The 27,277-nt window shown below is 41.0% G+C and overlaps 1 protein-coding gene across 4 annotated transcripts in view; it reads left to right on the top strand.

Annotated features, from left to right (window-relative positions):
- The window catches only part of FOLT1 (folate transporter 1), a 123,796-nt gene that overhangs the window by 29,371 nt on the left and 67,148 nt on the right, over positions 1 to 27,277 (top strand). For 2 of the 4 annotated variants that reach the window (XM_087680010.1, XM_087680009.1), the window contains exons 2-4: positions 12,876 to 12,952; positions 13,047 to 13,123; positions 13,326 to 13,419. In XM_087680010.1, the coding sequence (XP_087536136.1) occupies positions 12,876 to 12,952; positions 13,047 to 13,123; positions 13,326 to 13,419 (248 nt within the window). Of the gene's footprint in view, positions 1 to 12,875; positions 12,953 to 13,046; positions 13,124 to 13,325; positions 13,489 to 27,277 lie in introns of all 4 variants that reach the window. The other 2 variants (XM_087680008.1, XM_087680007.1) reach the window with 1 other exon arrangement.

The raw sequence follows: 27,277 nt of genomic DNA, 5'->3' as shown, positions 1-27,277 counted from the left end.
CTGCTTTTTTACAGGACAGCAAGCTTGTATATTCATTACAGCACCTCCTTCTCGAGCTCTTTCTTCCATTTTAGCAAGAAGAAGCAAGCCCTATCCATGTACTTCTGATCAACGATGAAGAAAGGCTGATTTCCCCTCTTTCTTCTCTCATACTGTAAAGAAATTAGTTCTTATCATTGCATAATAGATATTGCATGTGTGTTCGTACATCTTTGCATGATCTTGTGAGAGTGAGAATTACTTCTCCTCACTCTCAGGTTGATTGTAACTAAGCTCTTCCCTAAGGGACTTGGGTTGAGCAGAAATACATTCCTTCGGGGGGAGGGGGGGGTTTGCCCATCTTCAACCCTCAATCTTGTCTCCATTACTTTTACATTTTCATGGCTGTAATTTTGTGAGTAATTTTCATTTTCAGCTTTAAGTGTTTATTCTCTTTTATATTAAATCTCGAAAACAAGCGAATATCATAATTGTTAAGCACACTATGTTGTTCAGGGCGTTTACAAAAGCTGATGACACATGTGATGCCAGCAGGACTAGTTGTGGATGAGAGAGAGAGAGAGAGAGAGAGAGAGAGAGAGAGAGAGAGAGAGAGAGACACGGGATGATTGGCGCCATGCTGATTGCCCTCGTTTTGGTCTAAGATGGAGTTGCAATGTGGTGCGTAGGGTGATGTTGCAGATTATCGATCCGAATATACATTTTGAGATTCATACTGATATGTGTGATTATGCTATGGGTGCTATTCTCTATTAGCATGGTTGACCCATTGCATTTGAGAGCCATAAGCTCACGGATATCCAAATACATTACACCACTTAGAAGAAGAAACTATTGGTGGTTATCCATGTGCTTAAAATTTGGTGTCATTATTTGTATGACATCCAGTTCATTATATGGTCTGACCACCATTCGTTGAAGTACCTTTGCGATCAGCTTGATCTTGTGAGAGTGCGCAACACAAGAAGGAACTCAAACACAGTGCGGGAAGATGAAGGAAGAAAGAAATCTGCATTGATTGAAATAAATGTTGAATACAAACATGAGGACTGATCAGTCCTTGCACGCAGCCCAAGGCGTCAGTGAGGGCACCAGATCTTACTGGAAATGATGATGGTGGCAATAGCATCAGAGATGGAGGAGTGTGTTTGGAGTCGAAGGAGCAGCTTGCATAAGCAGATGATGACCAAAGTGTAGGGGGACCGGTTATAAATAGCTGAAATTCCCCAAATCTGGCCGACCTGTAGAAATGGGCCAACAACCAGTTGGAAATCACCATAGGACTCAATAAATGCAGTCCGACTGTATAGAAAAATGATATAAATAATATCAGGGCATACCTGACAGCGTGTGAGTGACAAGAGATGGAAATTGATTGATAGGCATAAGAACAGAGCCTAAAATAGGAGAAATGCATGGTAACATGCTAGATTTCTAATGTCTCTATCAGACTCTGACAGGATTGCGCAACTGGGAGATGAGAGATTGACAATACTAAAAGTGACAGACTAACATCCCCTCTCAAATTGCGGGAGTGTCAGTAGACCCAACAATCTCATGTGATGAAGCATAGTAGCCTTGGGCAAAGGCTTTGTGATGAGGTCTATTGCATTGTCCTCAGTAGGAAAGTAGGCCACCACTAACTCGGAATCCATAATCCGCTCTTGAACATAGTGGTACTTAACCTTAACGTGCTTTATGTGAGTATGAAACACGGGGTTCTTCACCAAAGCGAGGGCACTCTATCTGTCCATGTGCAGCTTTGTAGGTCCTATTTGTGAAAAGCCGATCTTTGCCAACAAACAATGGATCCAAATTGCCCTCATAGCTGTAGAACAAAGGACACTGTACTCGGCCTCTATAGATGAAAGAGCCACAATAGGTTGCTTCTTATTACTGCAAGAGAGAGCTCTCGATCCAAGGGAGAAGGCATAACTAGTAGTAGACTATCGAGCCCATATCACTTGCCCAATTAAAGTCACTCCGTCCTCAAAGAGCGGCCCCCTCTCCATACAAGATCTTGTAGGATTGTGTAGGCAGCATAGAACTTTAGAGCTGCTCACCAGTGAGCCCGAGTAGGATTCTTCATAAAAGAAGACAACAAAGCCACCATAGAAGAGATGTCCGACCGAGTGTGGATCAGCTAGATCAAAGAGGCAATGAGCACTTGTAACAGGTGGTATCACTGAGGAATCTATTGCTGCCAAAAGCTTGGATTTTGGATCCATGGGGCAAGAAATAGGCCGATAGTCGGCCATACCAAACTTCGAAAGAGGCTTAGAGATGTACCTATAATGAGAGATAAAAATACATTGTGTCATTTGATAAATCTCCATGCTAAGGAAGAAGTGTAGGATCCCAAGATTGGTCATGTGGAACTCCTGTCTCAATATCTATCGAGTTTGATCAACCTCCTGTGTTGCTCTCTGTAATGATGAGGTTATTAATATACAAGATGACCAAGATGTACATGTCCTCCACAACCTTGTAATAAATGTTGGGGTCATGATGTGATTGATGGAAGTCATTGTCCAAGAAGAAGCCATCAATCCATTGATATCGAGCCCTACGAGCTTGCTTCAGATCATAGAGGGCCCTCCTCAACCTATAAGCATGGTCCGCATTTCCTGCACAACCAAACCACGAGGTTGTGAGACATAAATTTCCTCCTCTAAGATGCCATTCAAAAAGGTGGACTTTATGTCTCCGTCTGATAAACGGGCCATTGGTATTGGGTGGCCAAAGCCAAGATAGCTCAAATGGAGGACATCAGATCGGTGCGAAAGTCTTAAAATAATCCAAACTTAGCCTTTGAGAGAATCCCTTGGCAACAAGCCGTGCCTTATGCTTATCTGAGGTCCCATTAGCAAGATACTTGGTCTTGAAGACCTAGTTTACATATATCTTATCCTTGGAAGTAGCCCACCTAATAAGCCACCCTATAGAGTCGGTGCAGCCTAGCAGGAGATTATGAATCAAGTGAATGAGCTGTCAGAAAAAGGGCTGATTGTGTCCAACTCATCTCCCTTTTTGTGAGAGAGAAGAAGATTTCTTGTGTGTCTTACTCACCTCCCAACCAAATATACCCTCTTCCCACCTTCTAATTGGGTCTCTAGGGCCTGTTTTCATGGTGCACCCGACCGGTGTTCCCAAATAGACAAGTCCTGCCCAATTTAGTAAGAAATCTGAGGGTATCCCCTGAGCTTTGGAACTTGGCACTTCTTGCCCTTGTCCGGGATACACTAATTAATGGCCGTCTTGGGCTACTTGCCCGGCCGAAGGTTATTATGTCTGACATTCTCTCCCATGGAGCCCAAAAATCCCAAATTTTGCCCGTCTCAAGAGGTCACTTTGGCGCGAAATTTCGGAAGTGCTCCCAAGCTCAATTGGCAATGATAATGCTTCAAAAGCTTGTCTTCAAATCATTCTTGAAGCTCGTAAAATCGGTTTGCAATTTGGATGTCGTACCAAGAAGTTATAGATCTTAGAAAATGTGCTCAGAAAAGAGGAGAAAAACACTCTTTTTTTTTTACAAGGGGATGGAGAGCTCACAAGCTTGGTAAAAATGGGATTCTATCCCACATGCAGAGTGCCACAAGGAATTTACTAAGAATAAAAGGTGAAAGGTAGATAGTCATTCTTTTAGAGAGCTCTCTTATGTGATGAAGTGTGCCTTGGCCTTGGTGGTGCTACTGGCGTGATTTTGGGCTACCGTTGGGCCATAGTTGTTAGGTACGAGATGTACGGTACGGTACGGTACGATAAAATACGGTACTAAATGGTACCTTAAGATTTTATAAGGTACGGTACTATATTAGTACGAAAAAAATTAACTTCATTATTTTGAACTATAGATGATAGAATAAATGTTAAGAGTCTAAATAGCAATGCTATTGGAGTATATAAGATGAATACTTAAGGGTAACACACCAAAACCTCTATGGCATATGCCGCATGCGCAACATGCGCTACAACTTACAAGTACATACATAGGAGTGGATACATCATACATGAATGATCATACAAATAAGAGGCATGTATGCTTGAGAGAGAGAGAGAGAGTATATTAACGTCTCTAAAAGGCCAATGTGGCCTATGAGACCAAAGCAATACATACAATGATGGTGTGTTTCTCATCTGGAACGAGAAAAAGATGAAAAACATGCCTATAAGACTGAAAAAAATGAAATAGTGTCTTATAAAAGGGAAACATGTCAATGATCTGAAAGTGAGAGTAGAAAAAGGAAAACTCTCCATCAATGATATGTTTGTTCTCTAAGGAGGTGTACCTTTGCATGGTTGAGGCGTCTCGGCATTTGTCTCTTGTGGCGCTCAATGATGGCTTTAATTTGTCTGTGGTGTGGATGTCTAGGCCTTCGTCCGGGTGGACGTGGGCGCCTAGACCGGCTAAGTGCCACTGCTCTATCCAAAGGGACACCTACAGAAGATGAGGTCCAATGATGATGTACTCCTGTAGGCTGTGTGGCAGTAGTAGTGGTATCTGCCATACTCTGTCATGTATCAGTTTAAAAGTCAGGGACTGCTCTCTGTCTATGTGAGCCGAGCTGTGGGGGCCTCCTACTTCGTAGAATTGACTTCGTAGAATTGTTGCTCTGCGTCTCTGGAGCTCCAAGAGGAAGAATTCCAAGCATCTCTGATCCTCAAACTGCATGATCCGTCTCAGGGGTCCAAAACCCTCTCGAAACAGACAGTGGTATCTACCTCGTATGTCATAATATACAGTGTATCGGCAGATGTAGTGTTTCTCTGTCTCTGGCTCTCTGTCACATAGTGGGCATATGCGTTCTTCTGTCTGTATACCTTCCCATTTGCGTGTCTCAATCCTCAGGTGGTGGGATGAGATGCGAATCTAACCAAAATGAAATGACATGAGAGAGAGAGAGAGAGAGAGAGAGAGAGAGAGAGAGAGAGAGAGAGAGAGAGAGTGTGTGAGTGAGAGTATATTAACGTCTCTAAAAGGCCAATGTGGCCTATGAGACCAAAGCAGTACATACAATGATGGTGTGTTTCTCATCTGGAATGAGAAAAAAGATGAAAAACATGCCTATAAGACTGAAAAAGAAATGAAGTAGTGTCCTATAAAAGGGGAAACATGTCAGTGATCTGAAAGTGAGAGTAGAGAAAGGAAAAGGAAAACTCTCCATCAATGATATGTCTGTTCTCTAGGGAGGTGTATCTTTGCATGGTTGAGGCGTCTCGGCATCTGTCTCCTGTGGCGCTCAATGATGGCTTTAATTTGTCTGTGGTGTGGATGTCTAGGCCTTCGTCCGGGTGGACGTGGGCGCCTAGACCGGCTAAGTGCCACTGCTCTATCCAAAGGGACACCTACAGAGGATGAGGTCCAATGATGATGTACTCCTGTAGGCTGTGTGGCAGTAGTAGTGGTATTTGCCATACTCTGTCGTGTATCAGTGAAAAAGTTAGTGACTGCTCTCTGTTTATGTGAGCCGAGCTGTGGGGGCCTCCTACTTCGTAGAATTGTTGCTCTGCGCCTCTGGAGCTCCAAGAGAAAAAATCCCAAGCATCTCTGATCCTCAAACTGCATGATCCGTCTCAGGGGTCCAAAACCCTCTCGAAACAGACAGTGGTATCTACCTCGTATGTCATAATATACAGTGCATCGGCAGATGTAGTGTTCCTCTGTCTTTGGCTCTCTGTCGCATATAGAGAGAGAGAGAGAGAGAGAGAGAGAGAGAGAGAGAGAGAGATGAAATGACATGAGATGCTTTATTAACATCTACAAGAGGCCAAAATGATGTGAGACCAACAATTACTAAACAAACCACCAAAGGTTTTGATAAAAGATTTATGAAATTTGTTATGGTTTTGTTTGGCATTGCTAAGGCTAAAGCAGCTACCGATGGTACATTCACTAATTCGTGTACTCTCAGAAGGTACATTAGGCCAAGCTATCCTCTGGCCTAGTTTTATTAGCAATGTGTACTACTGCTTTGGGTTGGGAGGTGCAAAATGAGATGTGAACAAAGGTAAAATCAATAGGATTGAGCTACTTGATGATTCTCAAATGGTGCTGAATTTATTTATTGATGACACTAACATATTGTGAAAAATGATGGGACATCAATTAGAAACATTTGGAACTCCTTGAATACCTTATGTATGGCCTTTGGCTCCAGGATAAATCATAACAAAACATGTATGAGGAGTCTAATCAAGCTTCCACCCCTTTTCTTGGTTGATCGGTCAAGGCTACAAAATCACCACCACGACCACCACAACAACAACAGTCAACAACCCAAACCACCACCACCAACAACCACCATGAAAAAAAAAAAAGAAGTCCATCCAAATACCATCAACCGTTATACTATGTCCTAATGTGTGGATTTCATATAAAATGAATTCAATTTTCTTGTCATTGATAACCAGCCTATGTTCACACAATTCATTGGATACAATTTCCAAGTGTCTCCTATGCTCTTACTCATTCTTTGAATAGACAATTATGTCATTGAAGAAAGTGCCCACAAATTCTCTATGTGGCCTAAAAGTGTGATCTATCATTCAATTAAAAGTGGCAGGAGCATTCATAAGCCCAAACGGCATGATAAGAAACTCATATAGCCCAAGGGATATTCTGAAAGCTATCTTAGGCACATCCTCCAATCCAATGTATATCTGATGATATTCGCTTTTCAAATCTATATGACTGAATATGGCTGCCCCGTGCAATCTATCCATAACATTATTGATGCGAGTAATTCGAAAGTGATTCTTTACTGTGATCTTGTTCAAAGAATGATAATCAATGCACATACACAATTGGAAAGTAATTCTTTATCGTGATCTTGTTCAAAGCACGATAAACAATGCACATACGCCACGAACCATCATTTTTATGCACCAAAATAATTGGAGAACAAAAGTGTCAGACATAATAACCTTCAGCCAGGCAAGTAGCCCAAGACGGCCATTAATTAGTGTGTCCTAAACAAGGGCAAGAAGTGCCAAGGTCCGAAGCTCAGGGGATACCCTCAGATTTCTTACTAAATTGGGTAGGACTTGTCTATTTGGGAACACCGGTCGGGTGCACCATGAAAACAGGCCCTAGAGATCCAATTAGAAGGTAGGAAGAGGGTATATTTGGTTGGGAGGTGAGTAAGACACACAAGAAATCTTCTTCTCTCTCACATTTGGTATCAGAGCGCGCGGGTTTCCAAAAAAAAAAGATTTGGGGTTTTTTTTTTTATTATGACACACAGGTGAGATTGTGCGGCAATCGCGAGAGCACACAGGAGTGGGCAGCGTGAAGGCATCTCTGCAACACGCCACAGAAGACAACACAGCGCCTCTTTTTCGCGGCACCCACCACAAGGCCCAGCGCATAGTTGCACTCGTACGTAGTACGAACTGGTTCGTACTACAAGGTTGAGGCAATATGATCATGGTCACCTTTGGGAAACATGTATGAGATCCGTACCTACTTGGATTATGTTCTTACTACAGGAAGTGTGTACTTGGGTTTGTTAAAATTACATCTCTATTGTATGCCTTGCAAAAGAAGAATGTACCAATTAGATGGATAGTAGTGGAAATTTCAGCATTTGAAAAGTTGAAGGATAAGATGACTTTAGATCCTGTGCTTGTGTTGCCCGATCCAAGGAAGTCATTGGTGGTTCAATGTGCTGCTTATGGTAATAGCATTGGAGCTACTCTTATGCAAGATGGCTGTGCTGTGTCTTATGAGAGCTGAATTCTCCACGGTGTAGAGAAGAATTTACAGGTCTATGAGAAAGAGCTCTTGGCTATAATTCATGCACTGTGTACGTGGAAATATTATTTGTTGCTGGACTGATTTAACAGTGTAGACATATATTAGACTTTGAGGTACTTTTTGATGTAGACAAAGTTGTCGGAGAAGCATATAAGATGGGCGATTTTTCTTTCTATGTTTCATTTTCAGATTGTACATATTGATGGTAAGAAGATTGTTGTGACTAATCCAATGTCACGTAAGTCATAAATTTCAGCCGTCAACATGGTTTATTACTTAGTTGGATGCCATGAAAGAGCAATATATTGTTGATTTGGACTTTGCTAATATTTATGATCAACTTTGCAATGGCCCGAGGCATGAGCACTTTGTGCTTAGAGATGAATTTTTGATGATGCATGGATGATTGTGTCACAAAGTAGTTGAGGCCTAGAGTTATCACTGAAAGTCATGATCCTCCATATGCACGATACAAAGGTATCGATGCCACACTCAAGACAGTGGATCATTTCTTTTATTAGCCAACTTTGAGACATGATATAGAGGAGTTTATCAGGACATGCATCGTATATCAAGAGGTAAAGTATGATAGGTAAAAGATGTTGGACTTCTTGAAGCCTTTGGATATTCCAAAATAGGCCTTGGCAAAGCATTGCAATGGACTTTATTTTTGAGCTTCCTAGGGTACCTATAGGGAATGATGGGATATAGACTATCGCTTGTAGGTTTAGCAAACAAGTCCATTTCATTCCGGTGAGGAAGAAAATAAAGGCTGATCATATGGCACGATTGTTTTTGTAGCATATCTTTTAAGTATCATGGTACGCTAGAGTCAATTCTCAGTGATCAAGACCCTCGGATGCTCGGTTTGTTTTGGAAGGGGCTGTTTGAAAATATGGATACTACGCTGAAATTCTCATCATCCTTCCATCCGTAGACAGATGGTTAGTTTGAGGAAGCAAATTCCTCAATGTTAGATCTTTTGAGGTTCTATGTCTTAAACCACAAGACATAGTGGGAGTAGTATTTGCCCTTAGTTGAGTTTACTTACAATAATACAGTGAATAATTCCACTAGCAAAGCTCCATTTGAGGTGGTTGAGGATGGCAAGAAGATACCATCTATCTTGCAGACTAAGAACAAGATCTTTAAAGTTGATCCTCATGTGGAAAACTTGGATGCAGTGTATGCAAAGATAAAGTACGCACTTCAAAGATCACAAGAAAAGCAAAAGAAGGTAGCTGATTGCTATAGATGTGCTTTGCAGTTTACAGAGGACAATTATGTATTGGTGCGTTTTGAAAGGCGAGGCTGAAAAAGATAAAAGGAAGAGAGAGATTGAAGTTAAGTATGCGATACTATGGGCCCTTCCAAGTGTTGAAAAAGATCAACGATGTAGCATATCGGCTGAAATTACCTCCACATTAGCAGATACACAATGCCTTTCATGTCAGTTTGTTGAGGCCTTTTCGTTGTGATGTGCTAGAGGATATGTCTGCTGAAATTCAGCCCGAGGTTGAGGAGCTAGATGAGATTTTGGTACCTGAGTAGATCTTGGTATAGAAAGAAAGAAAGACTAGAGATAAAGTTTCTAGAAGATATTTGGTAAAGTTTCAGAATTATTTACCAATGGATGCAAAATGGATGAAAGAGGATGACTTGGCAGACCATTCTCAATTGTTGCGGCTTTACCTAGATGCCTTTCAGTTAGAGTCGACTTCAATTCGGGTTCAGTCAAGTTCAACACAACAAGGATGCAAAGTATTACCTGATACTCAAGGGGAAGGTAGCACTTCCAGTCCTCTTGTTGTGGATAGCTCTTGTATGTAGTGGATCTCGGATGTATTGAGCATGTATCCAAGGTACTATGCTGACAATATGTTTGCCATGGGGTCACTAGTCAGTGTACTAGTCACTGTAAGATGTATGCAGATGAGCATGGTTGTTATCATGGCTTTGAGACTATACTTTGCATTAGTTTGGAATCAATTCATGATGAGTTGGGTATGAACTTTTGCCTCAGTTTGGAGATCAATTTCAGCTTAGTTTTTGATAAGTTTGAGAACCTTTTATGGTCACTTTTGGGATCAATTTTGCATTGGTTGTTGCAGTTCAGTTTTTGCCATTAGTTTGTGATTAGTTTGAGGTCTTATTTGCAGCAGTTTGTGATAAGTTATTAAATCAGCAAGTGATTAGTTTATGATCAGATTATGCTTAGTTTTCAATGGTTTACAACTGGCTCCATGGACATCAACATGTTAGTAAATGCCTTTGATAGTTTCAGCCATGGTTTATGCTAAGAATATGCTTTACTGTGGTTTTAAAGTCAAAACAGTCGAGAAACATGATTTATGGATGCATCCAATGGGTTTCTAGCAACAGTTCTGTGATGTTTATGCAAGCTTAAAATTTTCAGTAAGCTTTGGGACATATAGCATGGTTAGATAACAATGGATAGCCAATGTTGTGATTGTGATGCCTTATGGAAATTCCGGTGCAACATGCTTTTCTTTTGACACAATGACGTGCAATCAAGGATGATTGCAAGGATTTCAAGGGGGAGGTTTGTCACGGGGATGTGAAATTTTAAGATGCTTTAATCTTGTTGATAACATTTGATTAAGTTATTAATCAAATGTGCAAGGTTGTTTAGCATATGTAATGCACATGGTAGTTATTTCATGGTAACAAGCCAAGGACCTCGAGGATGCAGTGGGTGTCAGTTTGTGATAAGTTATTAAATCGGCTAGTGATTAGCTTATGATCAGATTATACTTAGTTTTCAATGGTTTACAAATGGCTCCATGGACATCAACATGTTAGTAAATGCCTTTGATAGTTTCAGCCATGGCTTATGCTAAGAATATGCTTTACTGTGGTTTTAAAGTCAAAACAGTCGAGAAACATGATTTATGGATGCATCCAATGGGTTTCTAGCAACAGTTCTGTGATGTTTATGCAAGCTTAAAATTTTCAGTAAGCTTTGGAACATATAGCATGGTTAGACAACAGTGGCCAATGTTGTGATTGTGATGCCTTATGGAAATTCCGGTGCAGCATGCTTTTCTTTTGACACAATGAAGTGCAATCAAGGATGATTGCAAGGATTTCAAGGGGGAGGTTTGCCATGGGGATGTGAAATTTTAAGATGCTTTAATCTTGTTGATAACATTTGATTAAGTTATTAATCAAATGTGCAAGGTTGTTTAGCATATGTAATTTACACATGGCAGTTATTTCATGGTAACAAGCCAAGGACCTCGAGGATGCAGTGGGTGTTAATTGCAAGGATTGTGATAAGTTATGTTAGTTGGTCTTTGGGGGTCAGTGGTGGTGACACTAGGGACTAGCATTAATTAATAATTTAACACTAGTTTGAGGGTCAACAGAGGTTTTGGCGACCACTCCAGGTTGCAAATGGCCTAGCCAATTTAATTATGGATGGGCGCATTTAATTTTGGGCAGGGTAAAAAAGGTTGGAATTAATTTTCAAGATTATTTACTTTTGAAAATAAATTTAATGGCTAGATATTACTGAAAAATGGGTTTAAAAGGCTGCCACTTAGCAAAAATGCCTATGCAAATCGAGAAAACGTTTTAGGGGGGTTGCGTCTCAATCATTTAGTTAGTTTATAATCTTGGAGAGAGAGAGAGAGAGAGAGAGAGAGAGAGAGAGAGAGAGTTGGTCCATTTTCTGATAAGGGAATAGCAATTTGTTGCAGAAGATTGCCTTCTAGGGGCTTCAGTAAGCAGGGGACAGTAGGGAGACCTTCTAGAGGCTGGCAACAACATTGTTGATTAGATGACAGCATTTTGGAGGTGCGTTGCAGTAGATAGTCTCATTAAATGCAGGTTGGAGCAAGCAGCAAGTTGTAGGAAAATTTTAGGGTTTCCTTACGAAGAAAATCAGATTTCTCTCTCATCTTGGCTTTCTCTCACCTTCTTTAGTAATTTGTCAAAAAATCTCAACAATCAAATTTGGTGGACAGTAGAGTGATCTTAGTTGATCTAAACCCTACATTTCTATAGAAATTAGGGTTTGATAGCCACGTTGGGACCTGTGCCAATCGGTGAAGGCATCGTATATTGAATTCATCACCAAAAATTCGTGTAATTATCAGGGAATTCAGATGCCAGCCCATTCATTGTAAATTGGGGCAGCATTTAGCCAATTGGTGGTTCCATTTGTGCAAGTCCTAGGTGAAGAATCAAGGGGCAATTGGTCCAAATTTATTTTTATTGTTGCTACAGCAAGGGGCTTTTGGAACAACAAAGGAGACCGTCGAATCCCAACTTGTACTCATTCCATTAGCAATCAAAGTTAAAGAAATACCGAAAGGGGCGCCAGTTTTGGGGCCAACAGGGTGTCCATTGTCGAAGTTTATTAAGGTAGATTGTGCATTTCATTTTATGTTAATTTGCTGATTGCTGTAATTAAGTGCTTAGTCGGGGAATTACCACCCTCTTCAAGAAGGAAGGTTGGTTTTAGCAATGGCATGAATCAAGCACATAGGAGTTCATTATCAGTTGTCAAGCATTAGATTGGGTAACATGTGATTACTTTGGAGTCTGCCCCTACTAGGACATTGTGGCTCATGTCCTCACTGACGTATTATCTCAAGCAAACTTATCAGTGACTTGCAAGAGTTTGGGTTGTATCCCCACCTTAGTAGTTTGAGAGGGGGGGTGCTTTTTCCTTGCCAAGTTTCTCTGTGGAGCTTCATTTGGGTTCTCATCTCATCTCCATGTTGTTTTCATGAAAGTTTCTGATAAGGGGTGTTGAGATAGTGGGTCAAGCTTCATTTTGGTTATGCCCATTGTGGGCACCCCTATTTTTGTACATTGGCACAATTCGAGTGGTGTCTTATGTTTGGTCTCTTTATAGGGGATCGTTTTACACTCATTTTATTGCTTCATCTACTGGTGATTGGAGGATTGACTCAATTGGTATACATCAATCAAGTAGAATTTTACTCAACAAATAGTGCTGTAAATGAGAATAAACATTTGAGGATGTTCGTTGGCATTATTGCAGAGCTAGCTAAATTGAAACATTTTGTGTTAGTGTTCTTTTGTCTGTCTTTGCAAGTCTCATCCTCATATAATCCTTCATATGCAGTACATGATGGACGTGAAGCAGTAGTGCCCAGATATAGGGGCACCGGTCATGCTTTATACACAATCATGCGTACTGAGGTATTGGTTCTAAAGTGAATTGGGCTTTCGGAATTTGTTATCATAAAAAAAGAGAATGTGGTAAAGTTTGAGCTGATCTGAACATTGTTTTCAGGGCTTGAAAGGACTCTATGCTGGTGCCATGCCGGGTATTTTAGGATCAAGTATCTCATGGGGATTCTATTTTTTCTTGTAAGCATGCAAATGGCTCTGTTTTGACTAAGTTTATGGGCTTGAAGTGCCTTTGCCAAGTATTTTAGCTTTAGGATAAATCTATCAAAAAGGTTCACTTGCAATCAAAATCTAGGTGTGAAGTTCATGTTGACCATGCATGCACAAAAAGATTCTCTTGAACCATACTGTAATTAGTTATTAAGTTTACAAGTTTTCTCAGGTATAGCAACATAAAGTCTTGGAATCAACGCATGACTGGGAAGGACCCTACTGCTGGACTGCATATGATATCTGCAGCGGAGGCCGGTTCTCTTGTATGGAATGTGTCTTTGCTTAAGATAACACTATTAGGAATTTTATCTGAGATGTTGATGAACATGGAGGTTTGACAAAATCAGTCCTTCTGTACTGCTTCATCTACAATGTGCAAACATTTTGTTGCTGTGGTTTTTAGTTTTGCATTTCAAACATTTTGGTTACGCAAACTGGAAATTGGTGTTGAAACATTCATCTGATGAACGTGTAAACTTCAAACATTGGTCATTTAAACTGATTATTGTATTGTATTGTAAACTGATGATGAGGTTTTTGGTAGTATGTATAAACTCTTTATGGTTGAAGATGCAAAGACCAACTGTGTCTACTTACTTTTTTGGCAACAGCCTATGACCAACCACTCTGTAACACCATATCCTCCATCTTGGGAAAGAGCATGAAAGAATCTACAATCCCAAGAATGGCTGGCAATAATTGCAACCTGGCAAAGCCTTGTAGAAAAAGCAAGAAGTGGAGCGATTGCCCCTGTAGCAATTGTGCAGTGGCTACAAATTCAGGATCAAGTAACTGTGTCATTTAGGAGATGTGAACTTACAACATAGAAACATGGTATGGGGAAAGGAACAGTGACATATGGGGGATTGCCAAAGTAGGGAATGGGGATGGGACAGCACTCACAATTACAATTTACATTCCTAACTCTCCAAGTATTAAAGTCTTCTGCCTCCACCTAATGTCTTCCCTGCTGCACTCGTGCCCTGCTTGCTCTGCTTGCTTGCTTGTGGCTGATCCTGCAGCCATTGTCTGAAGCTTCCTCCTCACCCTCTTCATCCCTGCCATCACCTCGCTGTCGCTATCTGCCTTCCCCTTCCTCCCTATCACCAGTATAGTGCTGTCAGCCTACAAACCCCTGTGCCTGCTGTACTGACAGTCTCCTGCACTACATCTCTTTGGGCCTCTCCAACCCTGGTTAACTGTTCTCTTGCTGCTCTCTCCTTCTCTAGCAGCTTTCAACCTTTTTTAGGTTGGCCAGCAGGAGGTCCACATCCCCTTTTTCCTCGGAGGTTCCAGGCTTAATCTTGGAAGCATCAGGCCCAAGCTGATGGAGAGGGGGCTGGCCATGGGAGCTTTGCCACAAGAGACTCTGTGATTAGGTGGTGGCATAGATCCAGAGCTCAATGCTGCAGGTGTTTGTGGCAGAGTGCATGAGGCTGGCAGAGACATGCTCTCACACGACCTCAGACAGGAGGAAGGCCATCTTGAAGCGTGTTGGCAGCCATGGGGGCCTCAGCAGTATTAGCCTCTGTGGCAACCGAACTAACACCATCCTCCTCCATAATTCTCTTCTCCTCCTCAATTGGCTTCTTCTGCACATGTGTGATTGAAGTATTCAGTGTGTATTCATTGATCGATCAATCAAGAGAGAGGGGGGACTGGTAATTTCAGCATGTGGCGGTAGCATTGTTGAGCAGTAGTGGCCGATGTTCTTTGATTATGATGCCTTATGATATTTCCAGTTCTTTACTTTTGCTTATGTCACATTGCAGTGCAATCGGGTACGATTGTCAGGATTTCAACGGGGAGGTTGGTCATGGGGATGTGTATTGGCATTATTAAGTTGTGCACATGTGAAGTGCAAGTCAGTTTAGGCACAATGATAGTCCAAAAGATAAGTAATGCATTGGGGGACATTGGCAAAAGTTGCTATAAGTTAACTGTCTTGGACAGATACTTGTAGGTGCTTGGTCTTAGTTGGCCCTAGAGCATTAATTAGGCCCAAGAAATGTCCTGTGGAGACATTTGAGCTAGGCATTAATTAATTAATGCTAGATTGGGAACAACTTTAAGTTTCAAATGGCTTAGCACATGAAGTGATATGGGCTGAGGCCAATTAATGGGTCGGGTTAAATGGAATTCATCATTTTCGATAATTCATTTGTGAGAATTAATTAATTGATGTTGAAAATTGTTTTTGGGATGCTGCCACTTGGCAAACTTGCCCATGCAAACTGAGAGAGGTTGTTTTGGGGACTCAAAGAGGCTTTGCTCAGCCATTCTCAGTGAGTGTAGCAGTTGAGAGAGAGAATCAGCTATTAGCAAGTAGTTTAGAGCTGGGTGTGTGTTAAGAAGAGGCCAGAAGCTGCAGGCAATAGCTTGTGGAGGCTGTTTGACAGCAGCTGACAACATCCCAAGGGTCTACATGAGCAGGCAAAAGCATCTGGAGGGCATGGAGCTGTAGACGAATGCTGGTTGGATGGGCTGTTCTGGCAGGGAGAGCAGCTGATTCCAGCTATTTTGGGTGACAAATTTCAGAAATTTCTCTCTCCTCAGCCTGCCCTTTCATTTTCTGACATTCCCTCTGCGGTTCTTAGAATTTTCCAGCCTTGGTGAAGGGCAGTAGTTATCTACTGCTGTCAAACCCTTAGCCTCCTTGGGAATTGTGCTTGCCAATTGAAGACATGGGCAGCGGAGCAGCAAATATAATTGAAGAAATTGCTATTGATCTGATGATTTGGCCTGGAGAGATTGAAGGTCAACTTGTGCCCAACTTGAAAATGTTTGTGGAGATGAATTTGCACACCCACTTGGATCAAAATAATTCAAAATACACTGATCCCTCACTTTACCACAAGCTCAACAAAGCTTTGTTGCACAATCATTGGGCTGATCACTCAGTACATCGGGGACCAAACCAATGGTGGTTTTAGGCTTCTTCCCCTTCTGTTCACCCTTATTTTCAGCATTATCAGCTTGCTGCCTTTTAGGACAGTCCTTTGCGATGTGAACCTCTTGTTAAAAAACAAAAGATTTATTTGCAGCCATTAATTTGCTCCATTGGGCAGCATTTTCCCATGTTCCTCCTCATTGTTTTCACCTCTTTTCAGTCATAGATTCAGACCTCTGCCTCTTTTTAGTTTTACAGGACTGCTTTTTTGACTTCTCATCAGTCCTTGGAAGCCAAAGGACTTACTAGATAGCAAAGCATCTGCTGTTCACGGTTTCTATAAATTAAGACATGTTGGTCAATATTGTTGTTGTTTTTATGTGAAAATCACGAATTACTTTGGGTAGGCCACCACAATACTTTTCTATTTGCTCCTAATCTAACGAGGAACTCGACTTAGGCGTCTTCCCAGAGGCTATTCAGCAGCTAGTTAGTAGCTACGATGCACACGCTCGGTATGAGCATCGCGGCAGGACATCAAATGCTATCATCGCAGACTTAGGAGAAGAGAAAAAGCTAGCCCACAAGGCATTGCAAAGCATAGTCGAATACAATAGAGACTAGCAGGCTAGGAGCCAAAGGCAAAGCACAGAGTTGCGTGAGGTGCAGCGGGTGCTGAACTTAGCCCTAACGGATCACAAGAGAGCCCTAGAAGGAGACTTAACGCTGAGCGAGCTTCTGATGAAGTGACTACTAGACAACACTGCAGCAGAGCAAAGTGCCGCAGCATTGGCGACATCACTGTTGGTAGGATTAGGAGCAACCCAAGGCTCTAAGAGCCAGTCTAAAATCCCAAAGTCCAACCATGTTACATGTCCCCAAGCCTTTTTGAAAATCTTCAGCCAGGATATAAATGACATAAATCTAAAAGAAAATTGAGAATTGTTGTTAGAAACCCATTGGATACATTCGTAACTTATGTTTCTCAACTATTCTGACTTCAAAACTACAGTAAAGTATATTTTCAGCTTAAACCATGGTTAAAACTATCAATGGCATTCACTAATATGCTACCGTCCATGGAACTAGTTGTAAACTATTGAAAACTGAGCATAAACTAATCATAAAAAACTAATCATAAAGTGATCATTTACTGATTCGAGAACTGATGACAAACTATTATAAATTCGACCCTAAACTGATCACAAACTCATTGCAAAAACTGATTGGCAATCAATGCAAAAAGTAATGCATAATTGATCCCAAAAGTGACCATAAATGCTTCTTAAACTAATCAAAAACTGAGCTGAAATCGATTAGAATTTTGTCTCAAAACTGTAGCAAAAACTTGTGCCAAACTTATCATACATTGATGCAAAAGTATAGTTTCAATGCCCGGGTGAAACTCATACTCATTTGCATACATCTCACAGTGACTATTATACTGATTAGTGACCTCATGGCAAACATACTATTAGCACATTACCTTGGATGCATGCTGAATACATTCAAGATCCATTACATACGAGAGCTGTCCACAATTGGCAGAGTGGAAGTGTTACCTTCCCCTTGAGCATCAGGCAATACTCTAGACCCTTGCTCTGTTGAACCTGGCTGAGTGCGAATTGAAGTCCACTCTAAGTGAAAGGCATCTTGGTAAAGTCGCAACAATTGAGGATGGTTCTACCAAGTCATCCTCTTCCATCCACTTTGCATCTACTGGTGAAACAATGCTAAAGCTTCACCAAGAAACATATGGAAACTTTACCTCTAACTTTACTTAGCCTCAAACCTCCACTAGGTTGTAGGCCTTTTTTTCCCTTGAGCATTGCAATGCTTTATACTTTCACATTGTTGCAATTCCAACTTAACTAATATGCAACATTGCATCCGCTTGACTAGGCTCTCATGTGTATGTGACATGCTAGGAGCATCAGATGCATTAGTAAACATTCTTGTTTGCATGCTTTGGACCATTGCAATGTGACTGTGCATAGGAATTTGCATACTACCAGTAGTGCCACAAAGTGCCGTGGCTGCCCCATCATTGCATGCATGCCCTGGTGTCCAAAAAACATCGGATTGACACTTCCAAGTTGGCCTTGCATTTGAATCAATTGCTCCACTGGTATCATTTTCTTATGCTCACTACCCACATTTGGAACATCATGCTACTGTGTTGGCTCTTCCTTTGGTGCATCTTGTTGTCCTAAACCTCTTGAACATGGTTTTCTCTTCTTGCCTTTGTTGCCCTCCTTTAAGGGGTTGAAAAAGTGTATGAACTGAGGATCATTTGCCAATTGCATTAACATTTCAGCTGCTGTCCTGAGCTGATCTTTAAAATGGTCATTAAATTCCAGTTGCTCTTGCTAGTTTTCAGCTTCTAAAGGCTAAGAAGGATCCACATTTTGGTCTAAACCAACATTATTGGCTTTTTGTCCATGCTGCATGCCTTGTCCAAGATCAGGCATTGCATTTTTCCCAACACTTTGTGAATTTTCAGATTGAGAGGCATCATCCTTGCTTGATCCCATCTCACTAAGTGACAACATTCTTGTTGTAATGCTTAGCTGAATGCAATTTCAGCACGAGAGCAAAGCTTCTAACCTTCAATTAGGTTCCTTGGGCCCACCAATTCAACGGAATTGATGGTATTTTGGCGATGGAACCATGAAACTAACCTTCCTTCTTAGAAAGGGTGGTAATTCCCTGATTAAGCACTTTATTACAGCAATCAACAAACGAACATAACTTGAAATGTACAAATTACCTTAATAATCTTAGACATTGGACACCCCGTTGGCCCTAAAATTGGCGCTCCTTCCGGTATTTCTTTAACTTGATTGCTAATGCAATTAGTACAAGCTGAGATTCACAATCTCCTTTGCTGTTCCAAAAGCCTCTTGTTGTAGCAACAATCAACAATCGATTTAGGCCAACTATCCCTTGATTCTTCACCCGCGACTTGCACAAATGGAACCACCAATTGGCCAAATGCTGCCCCAATTCACAATGAATGGACTGGCATTTGAATTGCTTGACAATTACACAAATTTCAGGTGCTGAATTTAGAGTACAATCAATGCCTTCACCAATTGGCACTGGTCTTGAGGTGGCTGTCAAACCCTAATTTCTGTAGAAATTTAGGGTTTACAGTAGATATCTCTTTGCTTCCACCAAAATTGAGTGAAAATCTGATCCAAAAGGCTAAGAAATGTTGAGCATGATTGAGCACAAGCTGGAGAAGGTGAGAGAATGCCAGAAGAGAGAGATTTCTGATTTTCACGCGAGAAAGGCCTCAAACTACTATTGCCTGTCTCAATCAGCTATCTCCAACTCTTAAAGGTCCTAGAATTACTGTCGCTTGCATTAGATGCCTGATTCTTGCTCCTCCAGCATCTAGAATATCCTCCACAGTAGAAAACTCAGAACAACAGCCTGCTCTCTTTCTTTTCCTTAGCCTAAATGCACTGAATCTCTCTCTCGAGCCTCCAAGAAGGTTTTTTAGTCTTGTGGGCATTTTTGCTAGGCAGCCTTCTAAACCCATTTTTCAGCATTATCCAACCATTTATATAATTTTGAAAATTAAATAATTCTAAAATTAAATTCAGCCCTTTTGACCTTGTCCAAATTTAAATATGCCCATCCATAATTAAAAAGCTAGCCCATTTGCAACTTGAGTGGTCTCCAACCTCTATTGACCCTTAGATTGGCATCAGTTAATTAATTAATGCTAGTTCCTAGTATCACCACTGACACTTATTGGGTAAACCACTGCCCTAGGGTCAAATTCGATTCTAGTTGACTAAGAAAGCCCAGTTAGCATAACTTATCACAGCTTTTGCCTTTAACATCGACTACATCCTCAGGGTTCTTGGTCTATTAGTATGGAATATTTGCCATGTGCATCACATGTGCTTGAACAACCTTGTACATTTGATTAATAACTCAATCAAATGCTATTAGCAAGATTAAAGCATCTCAAAATTTCATGTCCCCATGAGAAACAGAGTATTAGTTTTATACGTGCCCTCGTGTGTGAACACACATTAGGTGTGTAAGTGAGTATATCAAAGGTGTGAGCACCCTTTACATCTCCCAACATTTAATAAGGGTCAAAGGTTTAGGGGAAACCCTAGACCTATATAATGAGGCTCTAACCATTGTACTTACAACAACATCTATCACATCAATATTTTCACCTTGTTGTGTACTTGCTATAGTTCTCTCTCTCTCTCTCATGGAGTTGCATCCACCTTAGCTAGCTCTCTCTTTCTCTCTCTCCTCATCTCTCTCTTGTCATGATGTTGAACCCAATAGTGTTATCAGAGTCATATCTCACCACCACTATGTTCACATCACCTTTGTTGTTGTTCATGCATTGCCTTAGTTGGCTATCCTTAGTAGTACACTTGAAGAAGAAGAAGAAGAAGATGATAATAATGATGATGCCCTAAACTGTGCACCACCATGGCCTGGTTGTGCTCCCCTCTCATGATAATAAGCTATTTATGCACAACCATGGCACCTTTTTGCACCTTGGTTTGTTGTGCGCTGACCAATTATGCTCCATCTTCATCCACATTGCCAGTGCATGTGTTACTACTGCCCAATAGATTTGTCTCGTGTCACCGCCCATGCACTGCTGCCAATCCCGCATAACACATACGTGGAGCATCACATCTCCGTCTCATCAGCCCTGTGTAGTGACCTCCTTGCGTGGAGCCATTTCTCAAGCCATGTGCCTGTCGCTTGTAGTCCCTTGACCCACCTATCTTCTGCAACTACCAGCATGCCATTGACTCAACAATGATAAGGTTTTCTTAAAGCTTAATGTTTTTAACATGAAGTTGGACATTTCAATTTTTAGTTGAAAATTTTTAATTTTGCTTAGTAAAGTTTGGGGTTTTTTGCACCAATCGTCAAATCTAACTTTAAATCACTTGAATTTACCCAAATCTTATCTCCAAATTTTCCCCCTTAAAAATTTCAAAAAATTTTATCACAAAATTTGGGGTTATTTAATCTGAGCCCTCTCCTTGGCATCCATCATTGGGATCTCAAGATATGGCATCACAATTGAGAAATTCTTGAGCGTTGGGTCCTCCATTTGGAAGACAAAGATTCGGCTCATACTTATGTGGGAATGTGCATGGAGAGTTGTGTCCACTAATGAGCCAGAGCATGTTTGGGGAAAACTAGAGCTTCATTAGGAATGGCTCGAGAAGAACAACAATGCGCTCACCATCTTTGGACTCGGCCTCTTTGACAACCTTCATCATTATCTTTATCTCACAGAAATGGCAAAATAGGTATGGGATGGCCTTCAAGTCACATTTGGGGGAGATGTTAATAATTCCAAATTATTTTTGAAGATGCAATTGTTTAGTAGATCTTACAATCCTTCAGAGACTTTCAAGCTGCATCTCAATCATTTAAGTCTCTGTTATCAACAATTGATTGGTCTCAATAGTCATCTAAATGACAATGATAAAAAGATTGCACTACTCAAGAGCTTGGTGAAAGAAGCACAATTCAATGAAATCGTGACAGCTCTCAAGATATCTGGAGAAAGGAAATATGAGGAGATAGTCATTGTCCTTCTAGGTAACGAAAGGTGCAACAAAGATGCCGATTACTTAAAAAACCAAAAAAAGCGACTATACTAAAGCAAAGAGGTATTGGGGCCATGGTGAGCTCAATTGAGGTGTGGAAATTGCGAATGTCAAATACTAGGATTTGTTGTCTCCTCTTATAATATATAATCACTTGTCATAAGGCCTTTTTACTTGCACTCGACATATATTTTTCGAACATTACATTGTTCTTTCTTTTCCTAGTCATGAAATAGGTTCTTTTGATTGTTCCTCATTAGAATTGACATTGACATAGCACTGTCAGCCTTCTACACCAAGAAAGAGCTGCCCAAGTGCTGATATTGCAAGCATATTGGTCACACTGTTAACCGATGGTACAAAAAAAGGGCAAGCAGCAAGACAAACAACACACCCACTATAGTGTTGTTGATACCCTATCTAATAGTGACCCTGAATAGCCACCTATTACTTTTGACAAGACCCTTAATGTATCTATTCAGTCATTGTCTTTTGGCAATGATGATAGGGTATCATCATTGTCTTTTGGCAATGATGATACCCTATCTAATAGTGACCTTGAATAACCACCTATTCTAACAAGGCCCTTAATATATCTATTATGTCATTGTCTTTTATCAATATGCGTTTTGAATTAAATCATAAATAAATAAATAAATAAGTAATGTGTTTGGAATTAATTATACACTAACCATGCTAATGCATGTGTTAAGACCTTTCCAACACATCTATTTACCGTGTGGATACTTTGCCATAATTTTTATTTGAAAAGATTTGTACTTTCCTTTTATGATTCTATTAGAAGTTCCATTTCAAAGGGGTTTGTATAACCACTTTAGGCATGACCTTTGAGTTGATCCCAAAAGCTATACCCTTGTATTTGATCTTTGGTCATGTGCGCATTGCCTTTGAGCCATGTTGGCTTTTGATCAACCTCTGAATCATGTACACACACCTTTGCACCATGCCTTACCTTACTCTTATAGTTGATTTCAACAAGGACAACCACAAGGAAGTTGTGCTCACATAGGATTCCGATTATACCCATGCATATTCTTCCCTTCTTCGTTGTATCTCTAAAGAGGTTCTTTCAGTAGTCACCTTTTGTAGGATTGCTTCAGCGATATGGGCGAAGCTTCATATGTTGTACAAGGCTCCCTCATTGAGCTTCTCGATTGTCCATGTCATCCTCATGTTACACCTCTCTCATTTATATCTCCTTTTCTAGAATCATTGTATGGGACTGGACACTATCTCTTTGAGGTAAGACCTTTCCATTTTCATTTCTTTGTGTTTCGTGTCACGCGTTTAGCCACCCATGATCCGAAGGAAGGTCTGTTAGTTTTATACATGCTCCCGTGTGTGAACACACCTTAGGTGTGTAAGTGCGTGTGTCAAAGGTGTGAATACCTTTTACACCTTCCAACATTTAATAAGGGTCAAAGGTTTAGAAAAAGCCCTAGGCCTATATAATGAGGCCCTAACCATTGTACTTACAACAACATGTATCACATCAATCTATTCAGCTTGTGTACTTGCAAGAGCTCTCTCTCTCTCTCTCATGGAGTTGCATCCATGTTAGCTCTCTCATTTGCAACCCTTGCCTATATCCACACATCCACTATCATCATTGGGGGCCTTGGTCATCTTGCCTTGCCATTCATGTAGCCACCCAAACTTGAAACAAAGATCAACAACATCACAAACAGATGGTGAACATGGAAGCCAAGCTAGATATGCTAGAGAAAGCATTGAAATTTGAAAGTGGTTATCAACAATACAGAAAAAACCTTGGACAACAACATTAATCAAGTCTAGGGAGGACTACTAGAAAAAATCACAAAACTTGAAAGTGAAACCGAAGTATGAGAATGAGAAGGCAGCCGTGGTAATGGTATCCAACAACTCAAAGAAGAGATTGTAACATTGAAGAGCTAAGCTTTAGGCCACGCAACAAGGGTGCGTAGAGATAGTGAAGAAGAATATAAAAAAGGAGGTGGGAAAAGACAATCAAAAGGAGGAGGTACACTTTGTGAATACACATTAGCAAAAGAGAGGATGAGACAAGCAAGGCGACTAAATATATGGGTTAATGGCATACCCGACAAAGATTGTTCATAGCCCAAGGAGAATGATAAGGTGTCACGAGGGCGTGAAAATTTAATGCTTTGCTTATGTTTAATTGACATTTGATTAAAGGATTAATTAAATGTGCAATTAAAAAATGCACATGTGTTGCACATGTGGAGTGCAAGCTACTTTTTCACAGTTGAAGGCCGAAGGACCTTGTGAAAAAGATGGGTGTCAAAGGCAAAAGTTGTAACAAGTTACACTTGTTAGATTCTAGGTGAATTTTGGTGTCAGTTTGCCCCTAGGACCATTAATTGGACATTAAGTGTCAGTGGTGACACTAGGGACTAGGCATTAATTAATGGATTAATTCTTGTTCAAGGGTCAATTAATGCATGGGACCACATTGGGTTGCAAATGGCCTAGCCAAATAATTTTTGGATGGGCAAGGTCAATTTTCTGGGCATGGATTAAGGGTTGAATTAATTTTCAGAATTAATTAATTTTGAAAATTAATTAAATGACTGGAAATTGCTGAAAATAGATTAAGAAAGCTGCCACTTGGCAAAACTTTCCCATGCAAGTGGGGGAAAGGCTAAATAGGGCTGAAGGGAGAGGGAAATCTCGTTTTTTCATTTTGGAGCTGTTGGAAAGAGGTGTTGGACTGTTGCTGCTAGCTTTTGGGGCCAATTCCCAGCCATTGGAGACCATTTTGGTGATGGAGATTGCATATTCTTGACCTTGGGAAGCTGGCAATTGCTGCTGATGCACTTTCTCCTGAAGATCACAGTTTCTGATGCTCCAATTGTTGTTGGTGCATCCGTTTGGGGCTAGTACAGTAGGGGAGCAGCAGATTTTGATAAGTTCTTTGCGACAAATCTCAAAATTTTCTCTCTCTACAGCATTCTCTCATCTCCTTCAACCTATGCTTAGCCATTCTCAGCAATTCTCAGCCATTCGGAGGGGATCTCGGCCATTTTTGGTGGGCTGATCTGTAATTTCTGCAGTAAACCCTAATTCACAGCAGAAATTAGGGTTTAGCAGCCACCTTGGGATCCGTGCCAGAGATTGAAGGCTCAAGGGACTGAAATTAGCAGCTGATAATTGAAGATTATCAAGGGATTTCAGGAGCCAGCCCATCCCGAATTGATTTGGGTAGCATTTGGCCAGCCAAGGGTCAAATTGGAGAAGAAGTCCTGGGTGAAACAAGGGGCAAATGACCCAAAAGGCTTGCTGGACATTTATGACAGCAAGAGAAATTGGTTAGTAGGAAGAGATTGAAGAATCTCAAGTTGTACTCCTTCCAATTGAATGAAAGCTAAAGAAATACCGCAAGGGGCGCCAATTTTGGGGCCAACAGGGTGCCTACTGTCCAAGAATGTTATGGTAAAGTGTGTATTTCATTTTATGTGCATTTATTTATTGCTGTAATTAACTCTTAAATCAGGTTATCACCACCCATTCCAAGAAGGAAGGCTGGTTTCATAAGGCCTTGTGCATACGCCTCAGATACAAAGACGAAGAAGCACTTCCCTTTACAAACGCTTGGAGAGTTGGAAAAGACCCACAAAAGTGCACACTCATCTTGAGGTTTTAAGATGAAATGAAGAGGATGGTCTTCATGAGGAAGAAAGGCGTACTGCATGGACTCTCATGGATCCTATCTACCTTGACGATGACCATACCAAGATGCAAGTTGGAACATAGGCATGCAAAGATGCCCAAAATAATCCAAGCTAGGAAGGAGAGCAAGAAGGCAATGGCCGAGTCATCATTGATGACAAGGCAATTGAATAGGGGCATGCGGCCTATAAGATAGACATTTCAGAGATACAGATGACAATATAGAATTGTAATGGCTTATTATGGACATATCTAGGGAGGATGGGGGAGGTGATGGAGGATCATGAGCTGATTTTGATTAGAGAGACACACTAGAGTCCCAAGAGGGAATTGCCCAGAGTATAGGTATATGTATGAGAGTCCATATACGGGAGTTGCACGAGATATTGGGGCACCACTCGAGGATTAGGAGTAGTGGCGATACTGATTAGGCAAGAGTCACAGGAGAGAGTCCACATCGTGGCACGAGATCGCGACACGTGATACATGTGGATCAGAGTGAAGATCTCCCATGGCCGAATGCTATATATTGCTCTTTGTTGCTTTTTCCCATAAGGTCCAAGATATGTTATTGGGGAGTCCCGACTGCAAAAGGCAGAGGGGATAATGAGCACGAGTAGAAGTAGAGAGAGCATGCACATCAATCGAGGCGTTGAAAAGTGAGCGAGTGTGAGAGTGAGAGTTGACCGATAGGTGTGTACTAGTGCGGTACACACAAAGAAAAAAAGAATGTATTTATACTTAGGGTATGGTACACAGACACCCGCTAGGGCGAGTTCACATGTGTGAAGTAATATATACATGGGAGAGCTCGTAAAGGGCCTTTACACCAACAACCTCCCACTTAAAGGTTCGAAGTGAACCTTTAACCAACTCCCACAAGTCTGATGCAATGCTCATGTGGAGCCTTTGCAAAACTTTTAGTGAGAACATCTGCAGGGTTATCGTGTGATTTGATCTTAGTCAGGGTGACTAGACCATCATCCAGAACCTGTCTGATAAAATGATACCGAACATCAATATGTTTGGTACATGCATAAAATATGGCATTCTTAGCCAGGCATACAACGCCCTGGCTATCACATCTAAGTACAGGTGTTTTGATGGGCAGCCCAAAATCCTTGACCAAACGACCAAGCCAAACTGCTTCTTTTGAAGCTTTAGTGGCTGAAATATATTCCGCCTCAGTGGTAGAGAGTGCTACTATTTTTTGCAATCTAGAGCACCAAGAAATCGCTCCACCCGTCAAGGTAAAGATATACTCGCTAGTAGACTTGCGAGTATCCAAGTCACTTGCCATGTTTGCATCACAATACCCCTACAGATCTAACGTACCCTTGCCATAGCAAATACATTTTCTTTGTGTGCCGTGCCCTTAGGGTACTGTAAAATACATTTCATTGCTTCCCAATGTGCTTTGCCAAGATTTGACATGAACTGCTTACAACTCCTATTGCATAAGCAATGTTAGGTCTAGTGGCACCATAGCATACATGAGTGAACCACAAGCTGAAGCATAAGGAACATCCTTCATAGTACTGACTGCCTTATCATCTTTTGGGAAATTTGCTTTGCTAAGCTTAAGATAAGGTGGAAAAGGTACACCAAGAGGCTTAGCATCGGCCATAGAAAAACGATCAAGTACTTTGTTGATGTACTTTTCTTGTGAGAGAAATAAGAGCTGTTGCTCTCTATCTCGTGTTACATGCATGTCCAAAATATGTTCAGTTGCACCCAAATCCTTCATGGAAAAGGCTGAATTTAACTGTCTTTTAATGCATTAATCTAGCTTTTATGCTTACTAGCAATAAGCATATCATCCACATAAAGCACAAGTATAATAAGGCTTCCATCATCAGCCTTCTTAATATATAGGCAGTGATATGCACTACTCCTTTTAAATCTATGTGAGAGCATGAAGGC

This window comes from Lygodium microphyllum, chromosome 6 (assembly GCF_053477565.2).
Source record: "Lygodium microphyllum isolate KBCC chromosome 6, Lygodium_microphyllum_v1.1.10, whole genome shotgun sequence".
NCBI classification, from domain to species: Eukaryota; Viridiplantae; Streptophyta; class Polypodiopsida; order Schizaeales; family Lygodiaceae; genus Lygodium; species Lygodium microphyllum.
This window is presented reverse-complemented; position numbering and strand designations above follow the sequence as displayed.